The sequence below is a fragment of the Chlorocebus sabaeus genome, chromosome 7 (genome assembly GCF_047675955.1).
Source record: "Chlorocebus sabaeus isolate Y175 chromosome 7, mChlSab1.0.hap1, whole genome shotgun sequence".
Taxonomy (NCBI): Eukaryota; Metazoa; Chordata; class Mammalia; order Primates; family Cercopithecidae; genus Chlorocebus; species Chlorocebus sabaeus.
Window position 1 is genome coordinate 63,601,814 of NC_132910.1, and position 24,365 is coordinate 63,626,178.

The 24,365-nt window shown below is 38.0% G+C and overlaps 1 protein-coding gene across 1 annotated transcript in view; it reads left to right on the top strand.

The window, feature by feature from the left end:
• Positions 1-5,063: 5,063 nt before the first annotated feature.
• The window catches only part of FAM241A (family with sequence similarity 241 member A), a 37,793-nt gene continuing 18,491 nt past the window's right edge, over positions 5,064-24,365 (top strand). Inside the window, exon 1 of the mRNA XM_007999552.3 lies at positions 5,064-5,375. Coding sequence (XP_007997743.3) covers positions 5,223-5,375 — 153 coding nt within the window. The 5' untranslated portion in view covers positions 5,064-5,222. The remainder of the gene's footprint in view (positions 5,376-24,365) is intronic.

Genomic DNA, 24,365 nt, shown 5'->3' on the forward strand with positions numbered 1-24,365 from the left:
TTTAGGCTACTTTCAGCTTTTCACTCTAATTCTGCCTTGAACATCTTTATGCAAACAACCTTTTCCCTTTTTGTTTTTTAATTTTCATTTTTATTTGAAATAATAATTGTATACATTTACAAGGATCAATGTGATGTTTCGATATATATATACATTGTGGAAAGATTATATCTAGATAATTAAGTTACCCATCAGCTCACATATCATCTTTTTTTTTTTTTTTTTTTGTAGTAAGAACATTCAAAGTCTACCCTTTTAGCAGTTTTTTGAAATATGCATTATTATTAACGATGGTCACTATGCTATGCAATAGATCTCAAAAAGTTACTCTTCCTATATAACTGAAACTTTGTACCCTTGGGACAACATCTCTCTGTCCCCCACCCCACCCCTTTTTTAATCCTTTCCTAGTACTGGAGTTAGTAGGCCAAAGGGTACAGATATATCTGTGGTTCTGAGTATGTACTGCCAAAAGAATGCTATCAGTTTTCAGAACTACTAGCAATGCCTGAGTTTAACCATCTCTCTAAAATATTGTTCACATCAGGTTTTATTCAACATTTTAAAAATTACTAACAGATATTAAATAGTGCTCAATAATTGTCTACATTTCCACTTCTCTAGCAATTTTAAATAGCTTTCTCAATACTTTATATATATATTTTTTAATAAAACAACTGTTAATCTACCTTCCTACTGTAAGGAGAGAACTCAGCAGTACATTTGAATGCAGCAAAATCACACTGGAGAACGTTAATAGAGCAGAGAGAATAAAAATTAATTCCAACCCAGGCGTAGTGGCTCACACCTGTAATCCCAGCACTTTGGGAGACTGAGGCGGGCAAATCACGTGAGGTCAGGAGTTTGAGAACAGCCTGGCCAGCATGGTGAAACACTGTCTCTACTAAAAATACAAAAATTAGCCAGTGTGATGGTACACGCCTGTAATCCCAGCTACTTGGGAGGCTGAGGCAGGAGAATCAGTTGAACCCAGGAGGTGGAGTTTGCAGTGATCCGAGATTACACTACTGCACTCCAGCCTGGGTTACAGAGCAAGACTCTAAATGTCTCAAAAAATAAAACAAAAATTAATTCCAACAGAAAGAGCACATTTTTCCTTCTCCCAATCAGAATGGACTGCCTGGAAAGGAAAGAGAGCATTAATAGAGCATTGTTTTAGCTAATAGAGCTTCCTTAAACTGAAAGAACACTAAAGGAAGTGAGGGTTCTCCAAGTTTCCTTTCCTCTAAATTTACATAAATTGTGCAAGAACCATACAGTTTCCTGGAATTTTGGTTCATATTCCAAACATCTCAAAAATAATTCCCTGTGCCATGCTAAATAGAAAGGAAGCAGATGAAAATCATAGGAGAAGAATTAAAGCATATAAGGAAGCTTAGAATAACATTATAGTGTGTCAAAAATCAAACCGACAAATGAAGTTTTGGGTAGTTTCCACAAATAACTGCATTTGTTTTTCTAAGATTATATTACCAATTGAGTCCAGAACTCTCTGATTTGCTCGTTTCTCCCTCTGGAAAGATGTACAAATGAAATAAGAAGAACATTAAAAATAATAAAGGCATGAAAGTGAAGGATTAAAAGTCCTTGTTCCCATAGCAACTGCACAAACCACATTTGCACTAGACAGGCCATTCCTTAGACATGCATCTGTTTCTTGCCACTTATTAATTTCTGGGAAAGCACAAAACACACTAATAAAATCACAACTCCATATGATTTGACTTTGGGAGGCCAAGGTGCGTGGATCACCTGTGCGCAGGAGTTCGAGACCAGCCTGGCCAACATGACAAAAATCCCATCTCTACAAAGATACAAAAATTAGCCTGGCATGGTGGCACACACCTGTAGTCCCAGCTACTTAGAGAGCTGAGGCAGGGCAGGAGGATCACCTGAGCCTGGGAGGCAGAGGTTGCAGTAAGCGGTGATCGCGCTACTGTACTCCAGCCTGGGTGGAAGAGTGAGACTCTGTCAAAAAACAAACAAACAAACAAACAAACAAAAACTACGTATGATTTGAGAGCAACATGTTATAGTTGCCTAGGTAATAACAATCTTATATTTCCCTTGGGAAACTGGCAGTGCTAGCTTTATGTGTATATTTTTCACATCGTGCAGCAGAGTGAAAATAGCTCTTGTCTCCCATAAGATTAGGATGTACTCTGGATAATGTCTTTTGTGTAAAACACTAGATTTATTTAAAGAGGTGGTTCTCCAGATCTCCAGGAAAAACCAGACTCTGTGAACAAAAGAGTAACAGTTTAGAGAAGAACTCACTCACTAAACTAAAGGTAAATGATATTAGGAAAAAAAAAAAAAAAAGGTTCTGTCTTCAGTCCTAGGTGGAGATCTAAGGATTCTGGCTACTCTTTGGTGAAAGTTCTTGACTTCTGCCAGAAAATAACACAAGAATTGGATTAAAATGAAGCTTCACAAGAATAGGGACCTAGACCTGGGCTTAAGGCCTAGTAGCGTTCAATAAGAAAATAGGGACTTAGCGTGGACCTAAGGCCTATTAGCGTTCAATAAATACCTGCTAAAAAACTGAATGAACACACTTCTCAAAGAATCAAGAAGTCGGAATCTACAAAAGACCAGACAGTATACTCTAAAGGACTTTTTAAGACTTGTCCCCTAAGCTGAACAAAGCTAACTTCTGTATTGTACCTGCCCAGCTATATAAATACTCTGTGCCTTCTGAATCTTTTTATATATACAGAATTTCTGCTCACTTTAGCCTGATTGAAGAGTGCATAGTTGTTTGACTTATCAAGTTACCAATCAAATGCCAAGAGAGAGAACTTCAAAATGTGCCTTAGCTCATGGGGTTGGCAATAAAGAGCTGATGTTCTCTGGTTTGCTGTATATAATTCTAAAGTTTTATCCAAAAAAGTTGATTTTTATTTTTTTATTTTTTGTTTTTTGAGACAGTCTCGCTCTGTCGCCAGGCTGGAGTGTAGTGGCGTGATCTCGGTTTACTCAACCTCTGCTTCCCGGGTTCAAGTGATTCTCCTGACTCAGCCTCCTGAGTAACTGGGACTACAGGCGTGTGCCACAACACCCAGCTAATTTTTGTATTTGTACTAGAGATGGGGTTTCACCATGTTGGCCAGGATGGTCTCCATCTCTTGTCCTTGTGATCCTCCTGCCTTAGCCTCTCAAAGTGCTGGGATTACAGGTGTGAGCCACTGTGCCCAGCCAAAAAAAAAGTTGGTTTTTATAAGAAACACTACTAATAGCCAAACCAAAATTCCAATAATGAAAATGTTGTCTTTAGGGGAAAAAAAATGAGGTCATCAGAGAGGCGACTGGGTTCCCATGGTGACATTTGTTTCTGATTATACGTATATAATATTAAATACTCTCTTCTGGGGTTTTAAAGACTTTTAAGAAAGGAAATGAGCCAGATTCATTTTCTTTCTAATTTTTGATATCCAACAGCATATTTTTTGGCCCCTAGAGACTGTTTGTGGAAGAGACAATTAGAGAGGGCGTGTGTGAGAAACTATGTGTGAGAGATGGTGTGTGCGAGAGATTGTATATATATGAGACTAACTATATGTCTGTGAAATCATGTGTGTGTGAGAGAGATTGTGTGTATGAAAGATTGTGGGTGTGTGAGAAAGACTCTGAGAGTCTCCTGACTACAAAAAACAGGAAACAGGTCTTTAAAATAAGCCTATGGGATTCTGCCTATTTTAATTCCTTTTCTGGGCCTGAAAACATTTTAATAGAAGGTCCCAAATAACTCTTACTCTTCTCCATATGTACACATGTTTACTTTCCATATTTGCTTTTCTGATATTTTACCTATACAATAACCCATCGCTTTCTCAATGTACAGATAAGGCATACACAGAAAAAAGTATATTTTATTTAAACGCCCCTCCATTTTCCTTGAACAAAATGGATGGGATAGTACAAAAAAGAATTACAAATTGGATATATTCCCCTTACCACCCACTAAGAAAGATGTATTCTTGCCTAGTTATAGAAAGATACACCATTTGATACACCATCAAACGACCCAAGGCTCCAACAAACTACACACACTAGGAAGCACTCAACAGAAAGGGACAAATACACAGACCTTCAGTGAGACACTAGGAAAGGAGGCTAAAGGAACAAGAGGGACAGTGAAATGTGTGTTCCTTGAAAAGGATGGGCAGCTACTCAGGCAAGAACAGGGGGACCCTGCTGGAGAGTGTAACTGGGTGTATGTGTGTTTCTCTCTCACATGCAAACCCACACACACTCATCTCTTACACAAATGCACTCTCTCTTAAATATATCTACTGGCTCTCTCACACTGGTTTCTCTTTCACACTTGATCTCTCTGTTTCTGTTGTTCCCTCATACAATCTCTCTCTCACACAGTCTCTTGCATACACATTCTCTCTCTCTCTCTCTCTCTCTCTCTCTCTCTCTCTCTCTCTCTCTCTCTCTCTCTCTCTCTCTCTTTGAGACAGGGTCTGGCTCTGTCACCCAGGCTGGAGTGCAGTGGTGTGATCTCTGCTCAGTGCAGCCGCGACTTCCCGGGCTGAAGAGATCCTCCCACCTCAGCCTCCTGAGTAGCTGGAATCAAAATGCCACCACCACGCCTGGCTAATTGTATTTTTAGTAGAGACGGGGTTACCCAGGCTGGTCTCCAACTCCTGGGCTCAAGCAATCCGCCCGCCTCGGCCTCCCAAAGTGCATACAATCTCTTATATGCAGTTTCTTTTCTATAGAATCTCTCTTACACACACAAATGACGCTCAACGTCTGTCTCACGCTCTCTAATGGTTTCTTACACACGCACAATGTCCCTCATACATACACACAGCCTCTCTCATCGTGTACAATCTCCCTCATGCAGTCTATGTCCATAGTTTTTCACACAACCCCCTTCTTCTCTCAGTCTGTCGGCCTCTCAATCTCTCACACACCCCCCCCCCCACACACACACCCCGTTGGCCCCGCCCCCTGTCTTGGCCCCTCCCCTGTATGGCTCCGCCCCGACGGCCGGGGGTTGGGCAAGCCAGTGACAGGAGGGGCCGGGCTGGTACTTCAGGCGCCCAGGCCAGCGGGGCGCGCTCCGGAGGCTCCTGTCAGCTGCGGGTGCGGCAGATCCCAGGGCAGCCCTCGGGCGGCGGCGCTCCCTAGTGCGTCGCGGCGTGGTCCTCCGGCGGCTGTCCCGGACGGCAGGAGTTGGTGGCGGGATGTGCTCAGCCGGGGAGCTGCTGCGGGGCGGCGACGGCGGGGAGCGCGACGAGGACGGGGACGCGCTGGCGGAGCAGGCGGCGGCAGGGACCGAGCGGGATCCCGAGGCGAGCCCGCGGCGGCGCGGACAGCGGCCGAAAGAGAACGAGCAGGTGAGCGCGGGGAGGGGCGGCGGCGGAGCGTCAGGGTCAGGGGCCGCGAGCCCCGCCCAGCGGTGGAGGGAAGGGGCCCGACCCGCGGGCCGCGCCGCAGCTCTGCCCCGCGTGGGGCACTGGCTCCGCGGCTCTCTGGGAAGCCGCCGCTGGGAGCGGTTAGACGGCGCTCCCAGGAGGAGCCGCGGGGTCGCGCGAGTGCGGACGCCAGCGCCGGCCCCGGGGTCGCGTGTCTGATGGGGTCAGCGTGGCCAGTCCCCTGGCGTCCGGCAGAGGATTCTCAGGCCCAGGGCTCGGAGGAAATGCCCTCCATAGTGGTGATTTATTTAAAAGCCTCACTTGTAAACACTTCTTTTTCAACTTCGAGTCCGTGCCTTGCGCTGGGACTCCCCTCCCGCCCTCCATCTTGCGTTTCCGAGCCCACACCTAGCGTGTCTGGAAGGTGTGGGTGGATTCCGTCCAAGGGCAGCGCTGAAAGCATGAGTAGGAGCGGGTGTTACAATGGATGTCTTGACAGGGACTCTCCCAGAGCAAGTTCTTCACATGAACACAGATGAGATCAAAGCTTCAGTTAAAAAGTGGAGAGGCAAGAATATTGCTTTCGGTTAGTATTATACTAAAGAGAAAGAAGTATAAGAGGCCAGCCATAATAAGGGAAAAGAGAAGTTGGGTTATTTTTTAAACTCGCTGAGTTTGATCTCATTTAAATAAAGTGTGATAATGGGCATTATAACATCAGATATCTTAAAGATTAGGCAAAAGGTTTAATTTTAAAATTGAATTGTATGTTGGATGAATTTTCTACAGCAAATACAGTATTTAGACTTTCCAAATACCTGAGGTAAGACGATCTTTAGAATCACGTTAAGGAGCAGGAATTCAAATGATTATTGGCCTTTATTACAGCCTGTACCATTAGAACAATTAATACCTGTCTCCTCATCTTTCTTCATCTATCCTTTCTGTCACATTTCACAAATTCCAGTATCATCACTAAATGCATTAATAGATGTATACCTTATATTGTTTCAGTAGGTTACTTAGGAAACAGGGTAACACTGTGTAGCACACAAAATATGCCTTAGCGTTAGGTTTGATCACCACGTGGAGTGTAATTTTTCATCTGTGACAATATAAGAGAAAATGACTCAAGCAAATAATTTGGTAGCTAGTTCTTCTGATTCCCTTCCTAGTGGTTTTTCCCGTTAACTGTACTCAGTTGCTCAAGGGCTTGGTTTCCTCTAGCTTGAATTGCTCAACTGGGAAAGTGAAGAAGACAGCACAAGAATTCCTTTGGGGGTGGGGAGGGGGTGCATTTGAGCAGGGGTTTCCACAGTAAATTTTCAAATGGTTGTAAGGGAGCATATAAAATACTTCATTTAAGCTTCTGTGCACTTCATTAGTATGATTATGTAGACATCACTAATAGCTGTGGTCTTTCCAAAATTGCTTATGTTACAAAGTAAAAGGATAAAACAAAAAATGAAATGTATATCTTAGAAAACAGATATCACTTTGCATACCTGCTCCTTCATTGAATGTCATGAAAGTTCATTTTCCTGTACTCTTTTGAAGTGTTATTTTTATCATTCTCTTTTTGCCTCAAGATTTATTAATGTATTCGAAGCCCCCATACACAATAATTGAAAATCACGTGTGAGATAGGCATTACCTACTACATTAGCACCAAAGAAGAATTTGTCAAGAAGCCAAAAATAAGGAAAAACTTGGTGCAACCCAACCCATTGGTGTAAAAAGCAAACTTTTCTGATAAATCGTTTCTTGGTAATATTATCATAAAGCCTTGCTGTTTTTTTTCAAGTCCTGTAAATGTAAAACTGTTATGCATTACATGTGTAAAGATATTTGAGGGAGAAATGTAATTAACAACAATGGAACATATCCCAAGGACTCGTTTTATTTAGCTTTTATTTAAGGAGATGATTTTTGTTTGTCTTCTTGGTTGTTTTAAGGATACAAGGACGCCAGATTACAAATGGAATATTTTTGAAAGATTGGTTTCTAAGTTAATGATTTAGAACTTAAGGTGAACTTTTCCATGAAAACAATGATATAAACAGAAACAGAACCAAAACTAATTAGCTGGAAATGAGACAGAGGCCATCTTCCTGCCGTCTTTTCTGCTTGGCACGCTCACTTGGTGTTCCAGAGTCATGGATAGCCTCATGGATATTGAGAGGCAATTAGAGGCAGGAGTTAGCAGAGGCGCTCCTTCTAACCCGGAAAAGAGCTATGGTTGTATGCTCTTGAACTCGATAACTCCAGAGGCACCTGACTTGTGCTCCTCTAACTCTTTCAGTGATTTTGTCAACACCTAATTTTCTGTACTAAGTCCCTTTCTATTTCTATTTCCCTCACAGAGTTTGCCCTTTCCTGATAATTTGATGGAGGTTTCTTTCTTGGGCTATTTCTCAAGCTAAAGCCTCCTCCACATACATCCCTTCCTTCACTGATTTTTCTTTCCACTTCTATCTGAAAGGTTCATTCCTTTTCCTCAACCTGGAAGGCTCTTTGATCAGCTTGTTGTTATAATACCAGAACAAAATGTATCTTTATTTTGTTATTTATTTCATATAATACTGAAATGCTAGTATTAACATAGGTGTTTTATTACTAGTTAAGATATTGTCTGCATCATTTTTTACAATTTGTCCTTAGATGCTACTCCATTTGAGCAAAAAATGAAGGTTCCTCTGTCCTTCTGGCCTGAGTCTTTCCAGGTAGGGTGACTGACAAAGGAGGCCTGGTTAAAATCAAGTCACTTAAGAAAGAAGGCATTGGGAGAATGAATCAAGTCCCGTAGATGAAGAAACTGTGCCAGGTTTGAAGTAGGATCAGGTGTCTAAAGAGAGAGAAGCAAGGGAAAGAAGGAATTTCAAGGAATGACCAAGGAACTGAAGAGACAGGACATAGCTCTTCCATATATATGTTGGTAATAGTGTGCATGAGAGATGATCCAAGTATGTTCATGAGGGTGAATGCCAGGTGGCTTTACCTAAGAATTTCTGTGCCTCGATGCATAGCTGGAAGGCTAAACATTTCCAGTCCATTATTATATAATCTTAAATGTCAATAGCATCTGATTAGATGCGGCACAATGTACACTTACAATCTGAAATAACCTAACATGACCCTCTTACCTAGAGAATAGGGAAGTCCCATTATCCTTAGATTGACTTTAAAATTATTAACTCGAGCTTTAACATCTTTATGATGATAAGAGTAATGTGTGCTTTGGAAAATTAGAACTGTAAAAAGATCTAAAGAAGAAAAAAGCCTTTGAAATCCCACTCTGAATAATATTTTGATATCAAATATGAAACATTTGGTATTACTACAGTATATTCATTTGTCTATGTATATATGCATATATACACACTTTTTTTTTTTTTTTTTTTTTTTTTTTGAGATAGGGTTTTGCTATGTTGCTCAGGCTAATCTCAAACTACTGGCCTCGAGCAATCCTCCCATCTCAGCCTCCCAAAGTACTGGGATTACAGGTCTGAGCCTCTGTGTCCAGCCACACATGTATTTTTAACATGTTTTAATATAAATAGAACTTTGTGTCTTCTTTTACAAAAGGTTGTGTCATTTTCCCATGTTATGGAAATTCTATGTGAAAACTCTCTTTAGGACTGCCAAATAATTCATTCCCCTAACACCGCACATTGAAGTTGCTTCAAGCTTTCTTTTATAAATCATGCTGTATAATCTTTTATAATATTAAGCATTATATTAAAATCTATATATTAAGTTTTTTATTTTTGTTGGTATTATGAAAAGGATTTTTTCCATATCATATTTTATTTCTGGTGTCTAGCTATTGGCTTTTATGTATTTCATTTTTAACTGGCCACCTTTCTAAATTTTTATACTGGTACTAATAAATACTAGTATCTCTTAGACTTCATTTTTTGCATCTTCTAGGTATATAATTATCCAGTTTATAGATAAGAATGATTTTGCTTCCTTTCAAATGATAATGTCTGATTTCTATTTCTTGTCTTTTGCAATGCCTAGAACTTTCAGAACAATGCTGGCTCATAGATAAATTTAAGTAAATAAATGAAGGAACTTCTGTAACAGCATTTGCCAAAGTGTGTTCCATGAGATGAGCTGTAAAAAAGAAACAAGATGGGGGGTCAGTGAGGGGGCCCATGCCTTTTTATCTATCAGTAGAAATATGATTAACAGTACAGATTCTAGATCAGGGATACCTGGGTTTGCCTTTTATTGACTGTAACTTTAGGCAAGTAACCTCTCTGGGCTTCAGTTTCTGCATCTGCATAATGGGAATAATTGTATCAACTTTGTAGGATTATTGGAAGTTTTATATGAGTTAATAATATGTGAGATGTACTTAGAGCAGTCTCTGGCACATAGCTAGCATGTGAGTGTTAGCTGTTAGACCTAATTTTGAACCAAAGTCCTAACTGAAACAAAATCTGAGAAAGGCAATTTTAGTTTTTCCAGCCTTTGCAATTAGAAAAACACCTTAGGAGAAAAGCAGAATAGAACAGCGTTAATATAGTTTGGATGTTTGTGGCCTCCAAATCTCATACTGAAGTGTGATCTACAGTGTTAGAGGTGGGGTCTCGTGGGAGGTGTTTTGATCATGGGGGTAGATCCCTCATAAATGGCTTAGTGCTATCCCTTTGGTGATAGGTAAATTGTCACCCACTTAGTTCACATGAGATCTGGTTGTTTAAAAGAATCTGGGATCTCTTACTCTCTCTCCCTCTCCCTCCCTCTCCCTCCCTCCCTCCCTCCTCCTTGCCATGTGACACTACCTGCTCTCCCTTCACCTTCCACCATGCTCGTAAGCTTCCTAAGGCCCTTACCAGAAGCAGACGCCAGCACTATGTTTCGTGTACAGCCTGCAGAACCATGAGCCAAATAAACCTCTCTTCTTTATAAATTATCCAGTGCTGTATTATCTGTGTCTGATTTTTTTATAGCAATGGAAACTGACACAAGTATTCCTCAACTTTAATGTGCATAGGAATCATCTCTTATTAAATGCAGATTTTGATTCAGCTGGTTTGGAGTGAGGTCTAAGATTTTGCATCTCTACAAGCTCCTAAGTGATACTGATGCTGTGCCCGTGGACCACATTTTGGCAAGGGAATGGAGAATAAGCAAGTCAATATACTGTGTTTACCACACTTGCCCTTCAACATAGTATCAGTAATACATATATATGAAGTTGTTTAACTATTTTCTTAGAAGTGTATATTTAAACTTTTGGTAAAATATGAGAAGCCAATAGTTGTTCCCTAGGCCACATTATTTGCTGTAGGTCCTACAGCTAACTCATGCTAGAGCAGACTAGAACCCAGGTTTCTGAACACCAAAGCTAGTGTTTTTTGTTTGTTTCATAAATACAAAAAGCACATTACATGATGGAAGAACAGTCTGACAAATTTTCTGCCCTTCTTTAGATTGTGTAGTTCAAAACTAAATGTTAGTTTATACTCACTTCCTTTCACATATTTTAAAAGCAGTTTGCAAGCAATATTGTAACAAGTGCTATGAGCTTAGATGAATTCTGCCCTAACTTAATCTCATCTTGTTCCTAAGGACATCCAGTCACTAGAGTAACTCAGGGAATAATTTTGCATTTGATAGGCATCTTTTGTTCATTTTTTTAAATCATCCCGACTGGAACTTCTAAATCAGTGGTTCTCAACTGGGGGCGTTTTGTCCACAGGGGGCATTTGACAATGTCTGGACATTATTTCATTGTTGAGACTAAGGGGGTGGTACTGACATCTAATATGAAAAGGCCAGGAATGCTGCTAAACATCCTATAATGCTATAGTCCCCTACAGCGAAGTATTGTCAGGCACAAAATTTCAATAGTGCCAAAGTTGAGAAACAATACTCAAAATGTGTAAGGGTTAAAGTCCTTTGAGTTGTCAAAAGTAATTACTCTGATAATAGATATTCCAATAGATAGTTTAAAATTGTTTATTTGCTTGAAACCTGTATTTTAAACAGACTTCCAAATGATCCCTTTTCTCTGTGTCTCTTCTAGCAACTCCTCAAATGCAACTTGCTGTATTTTGCTTTCTCGCACTTTCCTTTTCTGCCTTTCTTTCCTACCAACCACCTACTTTCTGTCCCTGTTGAGTCTCATTCTCCCGTGTGTTTTATCCTTCTCCACCCATCTCGACCACTTTCTCTTCTTCTGCATACATCTTCCCCTACCTCTTCCACGTCTTTACAGAAGCTGAGCATTATGAAACAATGAAAAGGGGTTTGAAGTACGACAGATCTAATTTTGAATCCTGGTTTTACTACTTTATTAGCCCCCGTGATCCTGATTACTTAATGCCTCAGAGATTCAATTTCCTCATTGGTAATGGGTATAATGCTACCCACCTCTTAAAGTTTTTATGAAGATTCAGTCTCATTTTGTATGTAAAATGCCTTAACACATGGGAGGTAGGCCCTCAATAAATATTTGCTCCTTATTTTTCCCTCACCTTTTCTATTTTTCATCTTTTTCTCTGATTTTCCTCCTCTTATTTCCCTCAACTAACACATCATAGAACTGTGTTTTTAGTACATGTAATTCTCAAATTTATAGAATATTTATTGAACAAAGTGTTAAGATTATCTTTTCTAAACATTAAATACATTGTTTCACAATCTCTAAAGAAAAAATTAAACCTGTCAACCTAAATTATGTTGTTTTTTTATGTAGATCTCTAGTTGGGTTTTTTTCCCCTTGTTGCTCACTAATCCTTGAAAGGAAAAATACCCACCTCCTCTGTACAAACTATTCTCAGTTTCCTATTCAAAAGAAGTGATAAGGCAAGATTAAAGGGAAAAACTAAAAGTACCATGACATCAGTCTTGCTGTAACCAAAATATGTAGAAATTCTGTGTCTCCATTCATGTGTTCTTTAAGACTTAGCAAAACTATCCTCATTTTCTGTCTTTTCTGGAGTCATAATCTTATCTTGCAGTAACAGCCTCCTATCTCCAAAAACCTTGTTTCTACTAGTTATGTTTTATTTCATTGTGTTTGTGTGTTTAAGAGAATTAATAAGATACTTGAAGTGTAGCTTTTGAGCAGATCAGCTGAGTTTCTAACTAACCTGATGCAGAAGATACTTTGTGTCTTCTGATCTTTTTCCCCATACCCAGTGTTCCCCCCTCCCCACAACCATTTAACTTCATTGGCAGCTGAGTCTAATCTTGGCATAGGAAGAGGAAATGATTGGCTTTATTTCTTGCTATTTTCTTATGGCAACAACTGCAGCTTATCAGGGTTCTAATCAAAAGGAAAGCATGGTACAAATGTTTTTAACTTTATGGAAAATAAAGGATAAAATTATTATTAATACTTAATATCTAAACAATGTTAAGAAAGTTAAATTCCCATTGTGGTTTTTACTATATTTATTTTCATGTAACTTTTTAAATATCTGTGTTTGAGAATTTCTTTTATTTCCTCTTCCAATTAATCCAAAATAATTTAATTTTTGTTTTGATTAAACAAAAATTTAATCCTCGATTAAAGTTTTACTTAAATGTCTGCAGATGGTCTACAGAGGTAGGGAATTTAAGTTTGATGTTGCGTGACTGCAAATTCCATCAGTCTGACTGAATTGAGGATTTCTTATTCCATGAGTTTTAGAGGTAATAGCAACAGAAGTGAAATTTTCACTGCCAGAAATTGAGAATTGAGAAGGAAAGTCATTTTTCAGGAGAGATACTTGATTTTGACTACTTTTTTCCCCTAAGTTTGATACTTTATTTTTTTAAATTTATTTCTGTTTATTTTTGAGACAGAGTTTTCCTCTGTTGCCCAAGCAGGAGTGCAATGGTAGGATCTCAGCTCACTGCAACCTCCATTTCCCAGGTTCAAGCAATTCTTTTGCCTCAGCCTACCAAGTTCCTGGGACTACATACAGGTGCATACCACCATGCCTGACTTTTTGTATTTTTAGTAGAGATGGAGTTTTGCCATGTTGCCCAGGCTGGTTATGAACTTCTGGCCTCAAGCAATCTGCCTGCCTCGGCCTTTCACAGGGCTGGGATTACAGGCATGAGCCACCATGCCCACCCTGGCTACTTTTAATGAATAAGTTCACCCATCTTGTAGTAGCATCTAGCATATTGTCCTGCATGTACAAGGTACTAAGTAATGTCACCAGAGATTTCATATTTTTTTATTAAAAAAAGGAAGTGTTTGAAAAAGTATAAAATGTAGAAATTTCTTAACCTGCAGTTTGAAATCAAAAAGAGGCTTGGGCAGGGCACAGTGGCTCATGCCTGTAATCCCAGCACTTTGGGAGGCTGAGGCGGGTGGGTCACCTGAGGCCAGGAGTTCGAGACCAGCCTGGCCAACATGGCGAAACCCCACCTCTACAAAAAAATACAAAAATTAGTCGGGTGTGGTGGTGAACATCTGTAATCCCAGCTACTCAGGAGGCTGAGGTAGAAGAATCGCTTGAACCCAGGAGGCAGAGGTTGCAGTGAGCTGAGATCATGCCACTGTACTCCAGCCTGGGCGACAGAACAAAACTCTGCGCCCACCGCCCCACCCCCAGCCCCCGCCCCAAAAAAAGAGGCTTCAGTTAGGCATATTCTTGAATTCGTGGCCCACTATTATATATCATTAGTTTATGAAAAGCCCTTCGCTTATTTAATTATTTTTCCATTGTATAACCATTTATTTCACTACAATAGGCAGTTGTTCCAATACGTCTGTTAGATATTATGGAAATTGAGTGTATCTTTTTGACTACCTGGTGGTTTCATTTGTGTATTTGCAATTATGACTTATAATTTTAAAAATATTGAATCCCGGTAGTTAAAATGAAAAATGAATGCAAATTTTGATATTTTTCAGTTTATAATCATTTCAAAGACTAAGTTCTAGTTGATAGTCTCATTGGTTTTTATCCATCCCCTCAAAAAAATCTTTTTTCTTTTATTGGTTCTATGTAGTTTAGTGGGAGGTAAGTATAAAACAATGCTATAATTTTTCATTTACTGATAAATGACAAACAAGTTATAATGATAAAGAAGTTATAAATTATATAATATATAATATAATGCTGTTATTAGATGAAGCCTTATATAGGTAGTAAATTTTTACATTTAATTATATCATTTTTTAATGTTTTGTAGGAAATGAAAACTGCAACTTCTTATAGAGTCCGATAAATAGGAAAATATGTCCAGCCTCACTAGAAAGAAAAGAATTGCAAATTAAAACAATTAGGAATGATTTTTCACCTATCAAATTGTCAAAGATTAAAAAGATGAAAGGTGTGGGTTTAGAGATATAGTGTATAAAATACTATATGGCTATGTGAGATATAGTGTATAAAATACACTAAAAATTAGAGGTATAAGTTAGTTCAGTATTTCTAGAAGGAAATATGATATCAAACCTTATGAACAGATACTATTATTGCCCCTACTTTAACATGTACAAATTGCAGAGCAAGAAGGTTAAGTAACAGTGAAAGTATAGCAGCTAGTAAGTTGCAGAGTTGAGATTCAAACCCATGCTTAAAAGCCCTAAACTACCAAGCTAGTGTTTGGCCATGAAATCAATTTAGTGGATTTTAAACAGGATAGGATAATATGGAAATTATTAGAATGCATCACACATGGTATGAGTGTCACTTTGTAGAACTTAGTATGTACTAGTTCAGGATATATTTGTTATTGTGGATGACAGTCACGATCACTGCAGTAGCCCAGACAGATCAATTCTATCTCAGGTGATGTACCTGGAACTCTTCCCCCAGATCTTCCCTTGGCAGAGCTTCATATCCCAGCATATCTGTTACTTCCTCTGAAAGTTCAGCTCTGACTACTTTGTGGAAAGAACCTCCCACCCCATAATCCTCTCTTCCACTAGCCTGTTTTCTTTTCCTCATAGCTCTTCTTGCTAGTTGAAATTATCTTCCTTGTTAGTTAATATGTTTATTCTCTGCCACTTTTCACTGATCTCTCCACAGGCACACTCTAAAATGTAGAGTGTGTGCCCAATCCCCATGAGGACAGAGATTACATTATATGGCAAATGTTTCAGAAAATTATTTGGGCATCTCTGAGCTACTAGAGATGAATCTGTCAAAACTTCTATTCAAAAACATACTTGCTAGTAAAAACTCAATTGATGTTTTTGCTGAAGAAGTGTGACTTCCCAGGTGAAATTACCATGACTGAAATTAGTTTTCAAGAGGGAGAAACTTGGACTTTGTGTATAACAGGAACATGTCCTTTTATCAGAATTAACAGAAGAGGAACTAGTGATGTTAGTTGTGCATTGAGCTTAAAAGATTTCTGTGAAACATTTGTAAAATTGTAGGCAAGGATGTAGTCCTTGAAATGCTGTATTAAAAAATATCACAATATAAAGAAGGTAAAAGGCTAACACATGTAGAAACTGGGCATATTAACTTGTATTGCTCTAAATTTTGAATTCTGTTTTTTGTTTTTTTGAAAATAGGATAGTAAGAAACCCAGATAGTCAATGAAGCCCAGAGCTAGTAGAAAGATAGTGAATAAAATTCTTATCAGCCATTTCAATTGTGACAATTGAAATTGAAATTATAATTTTCAAAAAGGTAAAAAGTATGGCTCTCATTAAACACAAAAGGAACACGTGTTAAATATTTTATGTAACTCATGATTTAGAGGGAACCCAGTAAATGTTACAACCTTTTCAAAGAAGAAATCAAAGAACTAAAAATATTTATGGAGAAGATATGTTGAAATGGATTTCAAAACTGGCTTTTTCCACAGGCAGAGAGAGGGAAGTCAACTGAACCTTAACTGGAACAGAATTTATTCCTATAGATAAGAATATTTTTGCATTGCTCTCAATTATCTGTAATTTATAGACTTTAAAGTAACTCAAAGACCATGAAGACTAACAATGTTCTAAACAATGCCGTAGAGACACCCAATAATTTTTTTTGCTTATTCTAAATAGATAAATAGAGAAAGAAAATTTAGTAATAGACAAAGATAATTTCTAAAATTTGCTACACACAGTAGATTAATTTCTGGATAGCAGGGCTATGTATGTCTCTGTAGAGTGTCATGTGATGTTAGAAAATATTAATTATATTCCAGTCTTCTTTCCTAGTACTGTTGAATGCATACATTCAGTGTACATGTGAAAGTGCATAATTTACATGAAAAAAAGTAAAAATTGATTTCTTTTTGACATTCTTTTGTTGAGTTATTATACAACTAAAACTAACCTGAATCTGAGATCACTCCCAAAAACTCCAAACATTTACAAAAAAATTTGGTGAGAACAAGATTGCTGCTCAAAGGATTCCATATCTATGTCTAGCTTTTATTTAGCACAGAAATCCCAATTGCTTGTTCATGTCATCCTAGCATATTTTCTCCGTGTGTTGAGTGGTCACTTGTTCAGAGACAACTTTGTCTACTCAAGAGTTTCACAGCAATGTAGAGGCACATTTCATTTAAGCTTTTAAATTTAAAGAAGGGCAGGAACAAAATGATTTTTTTCCATAGGGAATTAACCAATTAGCATGACTATCTTTGGCATCAATAAAAATATCCAATGTAAAACCCTTGAGAAAAATTACATTAAAAAATAGATACCAAACTTTGTCATTTATTATTTATTTTATTAATTATAATTTATTATTATGGTTTATTTAACAGTAATATACTGAAAAAGGTATAATGATTCTGCCATTTCTGGATGATAATATTTTCTTCTTGGAGTTTAAATGATTCGCTATTTGGAAATCAAAGTCTTTGGGCACTCTATATTTGGCTATGATTTTCAAACTTAAGTTGCTCTAACAATCTTGCCATATACTAAAGATACTTTCTCCTTTTACATAATATTGAACATAAATTATTTTAACAACTGATTGTAATAATTGTATTATATAAATGTTTCTGTATTTTTTATTATTTATTTTTCTGGCTAGCAGGTACTTTCTTGATAGCTTTTAACCCATTCATTTCAAAAATTTAATGAGCTCCTACTGTTTTTCCAGGCACTGATCTAAGTCAAGATATAAGGAAACAAATAAAAACAGGCCACATTTCATTTCTAATTAATCTTGTGTTGTAGTAGGGAAAGAGAGACAATGCATAAATGAACAAGTATATCAGCCAACAAGTAAATCATTGGGTTATATGCACTATGAAAAAAAAGCAGGAAGGTAGACAGGGAGTGTGGATATGAACTAGGATTGCTATTTTTATTGTTATTCTTATTTTTTCATTGCTATTGATATATAATATTTGAACATATTTATGGGGTACATGTGATATTTTGAAGCATGCATTGTGTAATGATTAAATCAGTGTATTTAGGATATCCATCATCTCAAACATTTTTTATTTCTTTGTGTTGGGAACATTCAAATATTCTCTTCTAGCTTTTTTGAACTATACAATATATTGCTGTTAACTGCAGTCACCTAACTGTGCTATTGAACACTAGATTTCTTCTTACTGTATGATTGTGCTTTATCACCCCCTTTCCCCCTATACATACATACTTCCCAGCTCTGTTAACTGTCATTCTACTCTGTCTCCAAAAAAAATCAACCTTTTTAACTCCCACATATGAGTGAGAACATGTAATATTTGTCCTTCTGTGCCTGGCTTATTTCACTTTTAAATAAAGTGGTCTTGGAAGAGCTCACTGAGGTAATAGTTGAGCAAAGACCCAAAGGAAGTGAGAATTATCTACTTGACTGTGCCCCTCTGTTTGCTTTGACTCTGTAGTAGGGTAGAGCAATTTAAGTCCCAGTCTTAGTAATTATGGTAACATACCTGTCTTCAATCTAGATTCTCAATTCTTTCTCACAATCCCCACTTCCAGTTCTCTATATTTTGTTGCTATTTTATTTGCTCCTACTGTAAGCAAATGCAAATTCTTTGTGGAAAGATAGAAGGAAAAAGTAAACTAACTATGGACTTATTTCAGTTAGCAAATTTCCTCTTTTAAAAGGTGCATTTATTATACCAAAGCCAGACAAAGACACATCAAAGAAAGAAAACTGCAGACCAGTATCTCTGATGACTATTGATGTACAAATCCTCAAGAAAATATTAGCAAACCAAACAATATACTAAAAACGTTATTCATCATGACCAAGTGCGATTTATCCCAGGGATGCAAGGATAGTTCAACATAAATCAATGTGATGTATCAACAGAATGAAGGATAAAAACCATATGATCATTTCAATTGATGCTGAAAAAGCATTTGATAAAATTCAACATCCTTCATGATTAAAAAAAAACACACTAAAAAACTGGATATAGAAAGAAAATACCTCAATATAATAAAAGCCACATATGGCAGACCCACAGCTAGCATCATACTGAATGGAAAAAAACTGAAAGCCCTTCCTCTAAGATGTAGAACATGAGAAGGGGATGTCCACTGGTCACCAGTGTTATTCAACATAGTAATGGAAGTCCTAGCTAGAGCAATCAAACAAGAGAAAGATACAAAGGGCATCCAGATTGGAAAGGAAGAATTCAAATTATACTTGTTTGTATGTGATATGATATTATATTTGGAAAAACCTAAGGACTCCATCAAAAAACTATTAGAACTGATAAATTCAATAAAGTTGCATAATACAAAACCAACACACAAGAATCAGTAGCATTTCTGGCTGGGCACAATGGCTCATGCCTGTAATCCCAGCACTTTGGGAGGCCGAGGTGGGCAGATCACTTGAGGTCAGGGGTTTAAGACCAGTCTGGTCAACATGGTGAAACCCCATCTCTACTAAAAAATATAAAAATTAGCTGGGCATGGTGATGCATGCCTGTAACCCCAGCTACTCGGAGGCTGAGCCAAGAGAATCACTTGAACCCAGGAGGCAGAGGTTGCAGTGAGCCAAGATCACGCCGCTGTACTCCAGCCTGGGCAACAGAGCAAACCTCCATCTCAAAAAAAAAAAAAAAAAAAAAAAATCAGTAGCATTTCTCTATACCAACAGTGAACAGTCTGAAAAAGAAAATTTTTAAAACTTATCCCATTTACAATAGCTACAAATAAAATTAAATACCTAAGAATACGTTAACACATTTAACCAAATAAGTGAAAGATGTCTACAATGGAAAATGTATAACACTGACGAACGAAATTGAAGAGGACACCAAAAAATGGAAAGATATTGCATGTTCATGGATTGGAAGAATCAATATTGTTGAAATGTCCATACTACCCAAAGCAATCTACAGATTCAATGCAGTCTCTATCAAAATACCAATGACATTCATCACAGAAATAGAAAAAACAATCCCAAAATTTATTTAGAATCACAGAAGATCCAGAATAGCCAAAGCTATCCTGAGCAAAAAGAACAAAACTGGAGGAAACACATTACCTGACTTCATATTATACTACGGAGCTTTAGTAACCAAAACAGTGTGGCACTGGCATAGAAACAGACACATAAATCAGTGGAACAGAATAAAGAGCCCAGAAACAAATCCACACACCCACAGTAAACACATTTTCAACAAGGGTGCCAAGAATATACCCTAAGGAAAAGACAGTATTTTCAATAAATGATGCTGTAGGAAAACTGGATATCCATATGCAGAAGAATGAAACTACATCCCTATCACTTGCCATATACAAAAATCAAATCAAAATGAATTAATACGTAAACACCTCAGACTATGAAACTACTACAAGAAAACATTGGGGAAAAGCTCCAGGACATTGGTTTGGACAAAAAATTCTTGAGTAATACCACAAGTACAGGCAACTAAAGCAAAAGTGTACAGATGGGATCACATCAAGTTAAAAAGCTTCTGCGAAGAAATAAAGATGTTCTTTAAAACCAATGGGAACAAAGACACAACATACCAGAATCTCTGGGACACATTTAAAGCAGTGTGTAGAGGGAAATTTATAGCACTAAATGCCCACAAGAGAAAGCTAAATGCCCACAAGGAAAGATCTAAAATTGACACCCTAACATCAATTAAAAGAACTAGAGAAGCAAGAGCAAACACATTCAAAAGCTAACAGAAGGCAAGAAATAACTAAGATCAGAGTAGAACTGAAGGAGATAGACACACAAAAAACCCTTCAAAAAAATCAATGAATCCAGGAGCTGATTTTTTGAAAAGATCAACAAAATTGATAGACCGCTAGCAAGACTAATAAAGAAGAAAAGAGAAGAATCAAGTAGATGCAGTAAAAAATGATACAGGGGATATCACCACCGACCCCACAGAAATACAGACTACCATTAGAGAATACTATAAACACCTCTATGCAAGTAAACTAGAAAATCTAGAAGAAACAGATAAATTTCTGGACACATACACTCTCCCAAGACTAAACCAGGAAGAAGTTGAATCCCTGAATAGACCAATAACAGGCTCTGAAATTGAGGCAATAATTAATAGCCTACCAACCAAACAAAGTCCAGGACCAGACGGATTCACAGCTAAATTCTACCAGAGGTACAAAGAGGGGCTGGTACCATTCCTTCTGAAACTATTCCAGTCAATAGAAAAAGACGGAATCATCCCTAACTCATTTTATGAGGCAAGCATCATCCTGTTACCAAAGCCTGGCAGAAATACAACAAAAAGAGAATTTTAGACCTATATCCCCAATGAACATCGATTCAAAAATCCTCAATAAAATACTGGCAAATCGAATCCAGCAGCACATCAAAAAGCTTATCCAGCACGATCAAGTTGGCTTCATCCCAGGGATGCAAGGCTGGTTCAACATATGCAAATCAATAAGCATAATCCACCATATAAACAGAACCAAAGACAAAAACCACATGATTATCTCAATAGATGCAGAAAAGGCCTTCGACAAAATTCAACACCTTCATGCTAAAAACTCTCTAATAAACTAGGTATTGATGGGAAGTATCTCAAAATAATAAGACCTATTTATGACAAACCCACAGCCAATATCATACTGAATGGGCAAAAACCAGAAGCATTCCCTTTGAAAACTGGTACAAGACAGGGGTGCCCTCTCTCACCACTCCTATTCAGCAAAGTGTTGGAAGTTCAGGCCAGGGCAATCAGGCAAGAGAAAGAAATAAGTTAGGAAAAGAGGAAGTCAAATTGCCCCTGTTTGCAGAGGACGTGATTATATATTTAGAAAACCCCATTGTCTCAGCCCAAAATCTCCTTAAGCTGATAATCAACTTCAGCAAAGTCTCAGGATACAAAACCAATGTGCAAAAATCACAAGCATTCCTATACACCAATAACAGACAAACAGCCAAATCATGAGTGAACTCCCATTCATAATTGCTTCAAAGAGAATTAAATACCTAGGAATCCAACTTACAAGTGATGTGAAGGACCTCTTCAAGGAGAACTACAAACCACTGCTCAAGGAAATAAAAGAGGACACAAACAAATGGAAGAACATTCCATGCTCATGGATAGGAAGAATCAATATCATGAAAATGGCCATAATGCCCAAGGTAATTTATAGATTAAGTGACATCCCTATCAAGCTACCAATGCCTTTCTTCACAGAATTGGAAAAAACTATTTTAAAGTTCATATGAAACCAAAAAAGAGGCCCGCATTGCCAAGATAATCCTAAGCCAAAAGAACAAACCTGGAGGCATCACGCTACCTGACTTTAAACTATACTACAAGGCTACAGTAACCAAAACAGCATGGTACTGGTACAAAAACAGAGATGACCAATGGAACAGAGCAGAGCCCTCAGAAATAATACCACACCTCTACAACCATCTGATTTTTGACAAACCTGACACAAACAAGCAATAGGGAAAGGATTCTCTATTTAATAAATGGTGCTGGGAAAACTGGCTAGCCATATGTAGAAAGCTGAAACTGGATCCCTTCCTTACACATTATACAAAAATTAATTCAAGATGGATTAAAGACTTAAATGTTAGACCTAAAACCATAAAAACCCTAGAAGAAAGTCTAGGTAATACCATTCAGGACATAAGCATGGGCAAGGACTTCATGACTAAAACACCAAAAGCAATGGCAACAAAAGCCAAAATTGACAAATGGGATCTAATTAAACTAAAGGGCTTCTGCACAGCAAAAGAAACTACCGTCAGAGTGAACAGGCAACCTACAGAATGGGAGAAAAATTTTACAATCTACCCATCTGACAAAGGGCTAATATCCAGACTCTACAAAGAACTTAAACAAATTTACAAGAAAAAATCAACCCCATCAAAAAGTGGGCAAAGGATATGAATAGACACTTCTCAAAAGAAGACATTTATGCAGCCAACAGACACATGAAAAAATGCTCATCATCACTGGCCATCAGAGAAATGCAAATCAAAACCACAATGAGATACCATCTCACACCAGTTAGAATGGCGATCATTAAAAAGTCAGGAAACAACAGGTGCTGGAGAGGATGTGGAGAAATAGGAACACTTTTACACTGTTGGGACTGTAAGCTAGTTCAACCATTGTGGAAGACAGTGTGGTGATTCCTCAAGGATCTAGAACTAGAAGTACCATTTGACCCAGTGATCCCATTACTGGGTATATACCCAAAGGATTATAAATCATGCTGCTATAACGCACATGCACACATATGTTTATTGCAGCACTATTCACAATAGCAAAGACTTGGAACCAACTCAAATGTTCATCAGTGACAGACTGGATAAAAAAAATGTGACACATATACACCATGGAATACTATGCAGCCATAAAAAAGGGTGAGTTCATCATCTTTGTAGGGACATGGATGAAGCTGGAAACCATCATTCTGAGCAAACTGTTGCAAGGACAGAAAACTGAATACCTCATGTTCTCACTCATAGGTGGGAATTGAACAATGAGAGCACTTGGACACAGGGTTGGGAACATCACACACTGGGGCCTGTTGTGAGGTGGGGGGAGGGGGAAGGGATAGCATTCGGGGATATACCTAATGTAAATGACAAGTTAATGGGTGCAGCACACCAACATGGCACATGTATAGATACGTAACAAACCTGAACATTGTGCACATGTACCCTAGAACTTAAAGTATAATAATAAAAATTAAAATAAACTGAAAAAAAAAAAAGCTTCTGCACAGATAAAGAAACAATCAACCAAGTGAAGATACAACCCACAGAATGGGAGAAAATATTTGTAAACTACCTATCTGACAAGGGATTAATAACCAGAATATATAAGGAACTCAAATGATTCTATAGGGAAAAAGTCTAATAATTCAATTTTAACGTGGGCAAAAGATTTAAATAGACATTCCTCAAAATAAGACATATAGGCCAGGTGCCATGGTTCATGCCTGTAATCCCAACACTTTGGGAGGCCAAAGCAGGGCAGGCCGATCACTTGAACTCAGGAGTTTGAGACCAGCCTGGGCAATATGGTGAAACCCCATCTCTACAAAAAATACAAGAAAACTAGCCAGGCATGGGCTCAGCTATTTGGGAGGCTGAGGTGGGAGAATCATCTGAGCCTAGGAGTTCCTTCAAGGCTTCAGTAAGCTGTGATCACACCACCGCACTCCAGCCTGGATGACAGAATGAGACCCTGTCTCTCAAAAGCAAAAACAAAAATAAGACATACAAATGGCAAACAGGCATATGAAAAGATGCTCAAGATCACTGAGCATCAGAGAAATGCAAATCAAAACTACAATAATATATCATCTCACACCAGTTGAAATGTTTTTTATCCAAAAGACAGGCAATAAAAAAAAAAAACTAGTGAGGATGTGGAGAAAAGGGAAGCCTCATACACTGTTGGTGGGAATGTACGTTAGTATGACCACTATGGAGAACAGTTTGGAGATTCCTCAAAAAACTAAAAATCGAGCTTCCATACAGTCTGTCAATCCCACTGCTGGGTATATCCTCAAAAGAAAGGAAATTAGTATCTCAAAGAGATATCTGCACTCTCATATTTGTTATAGCAGTGTTCACAATAGCTAAGATTTGGAAGCAACCTAATTGTCCA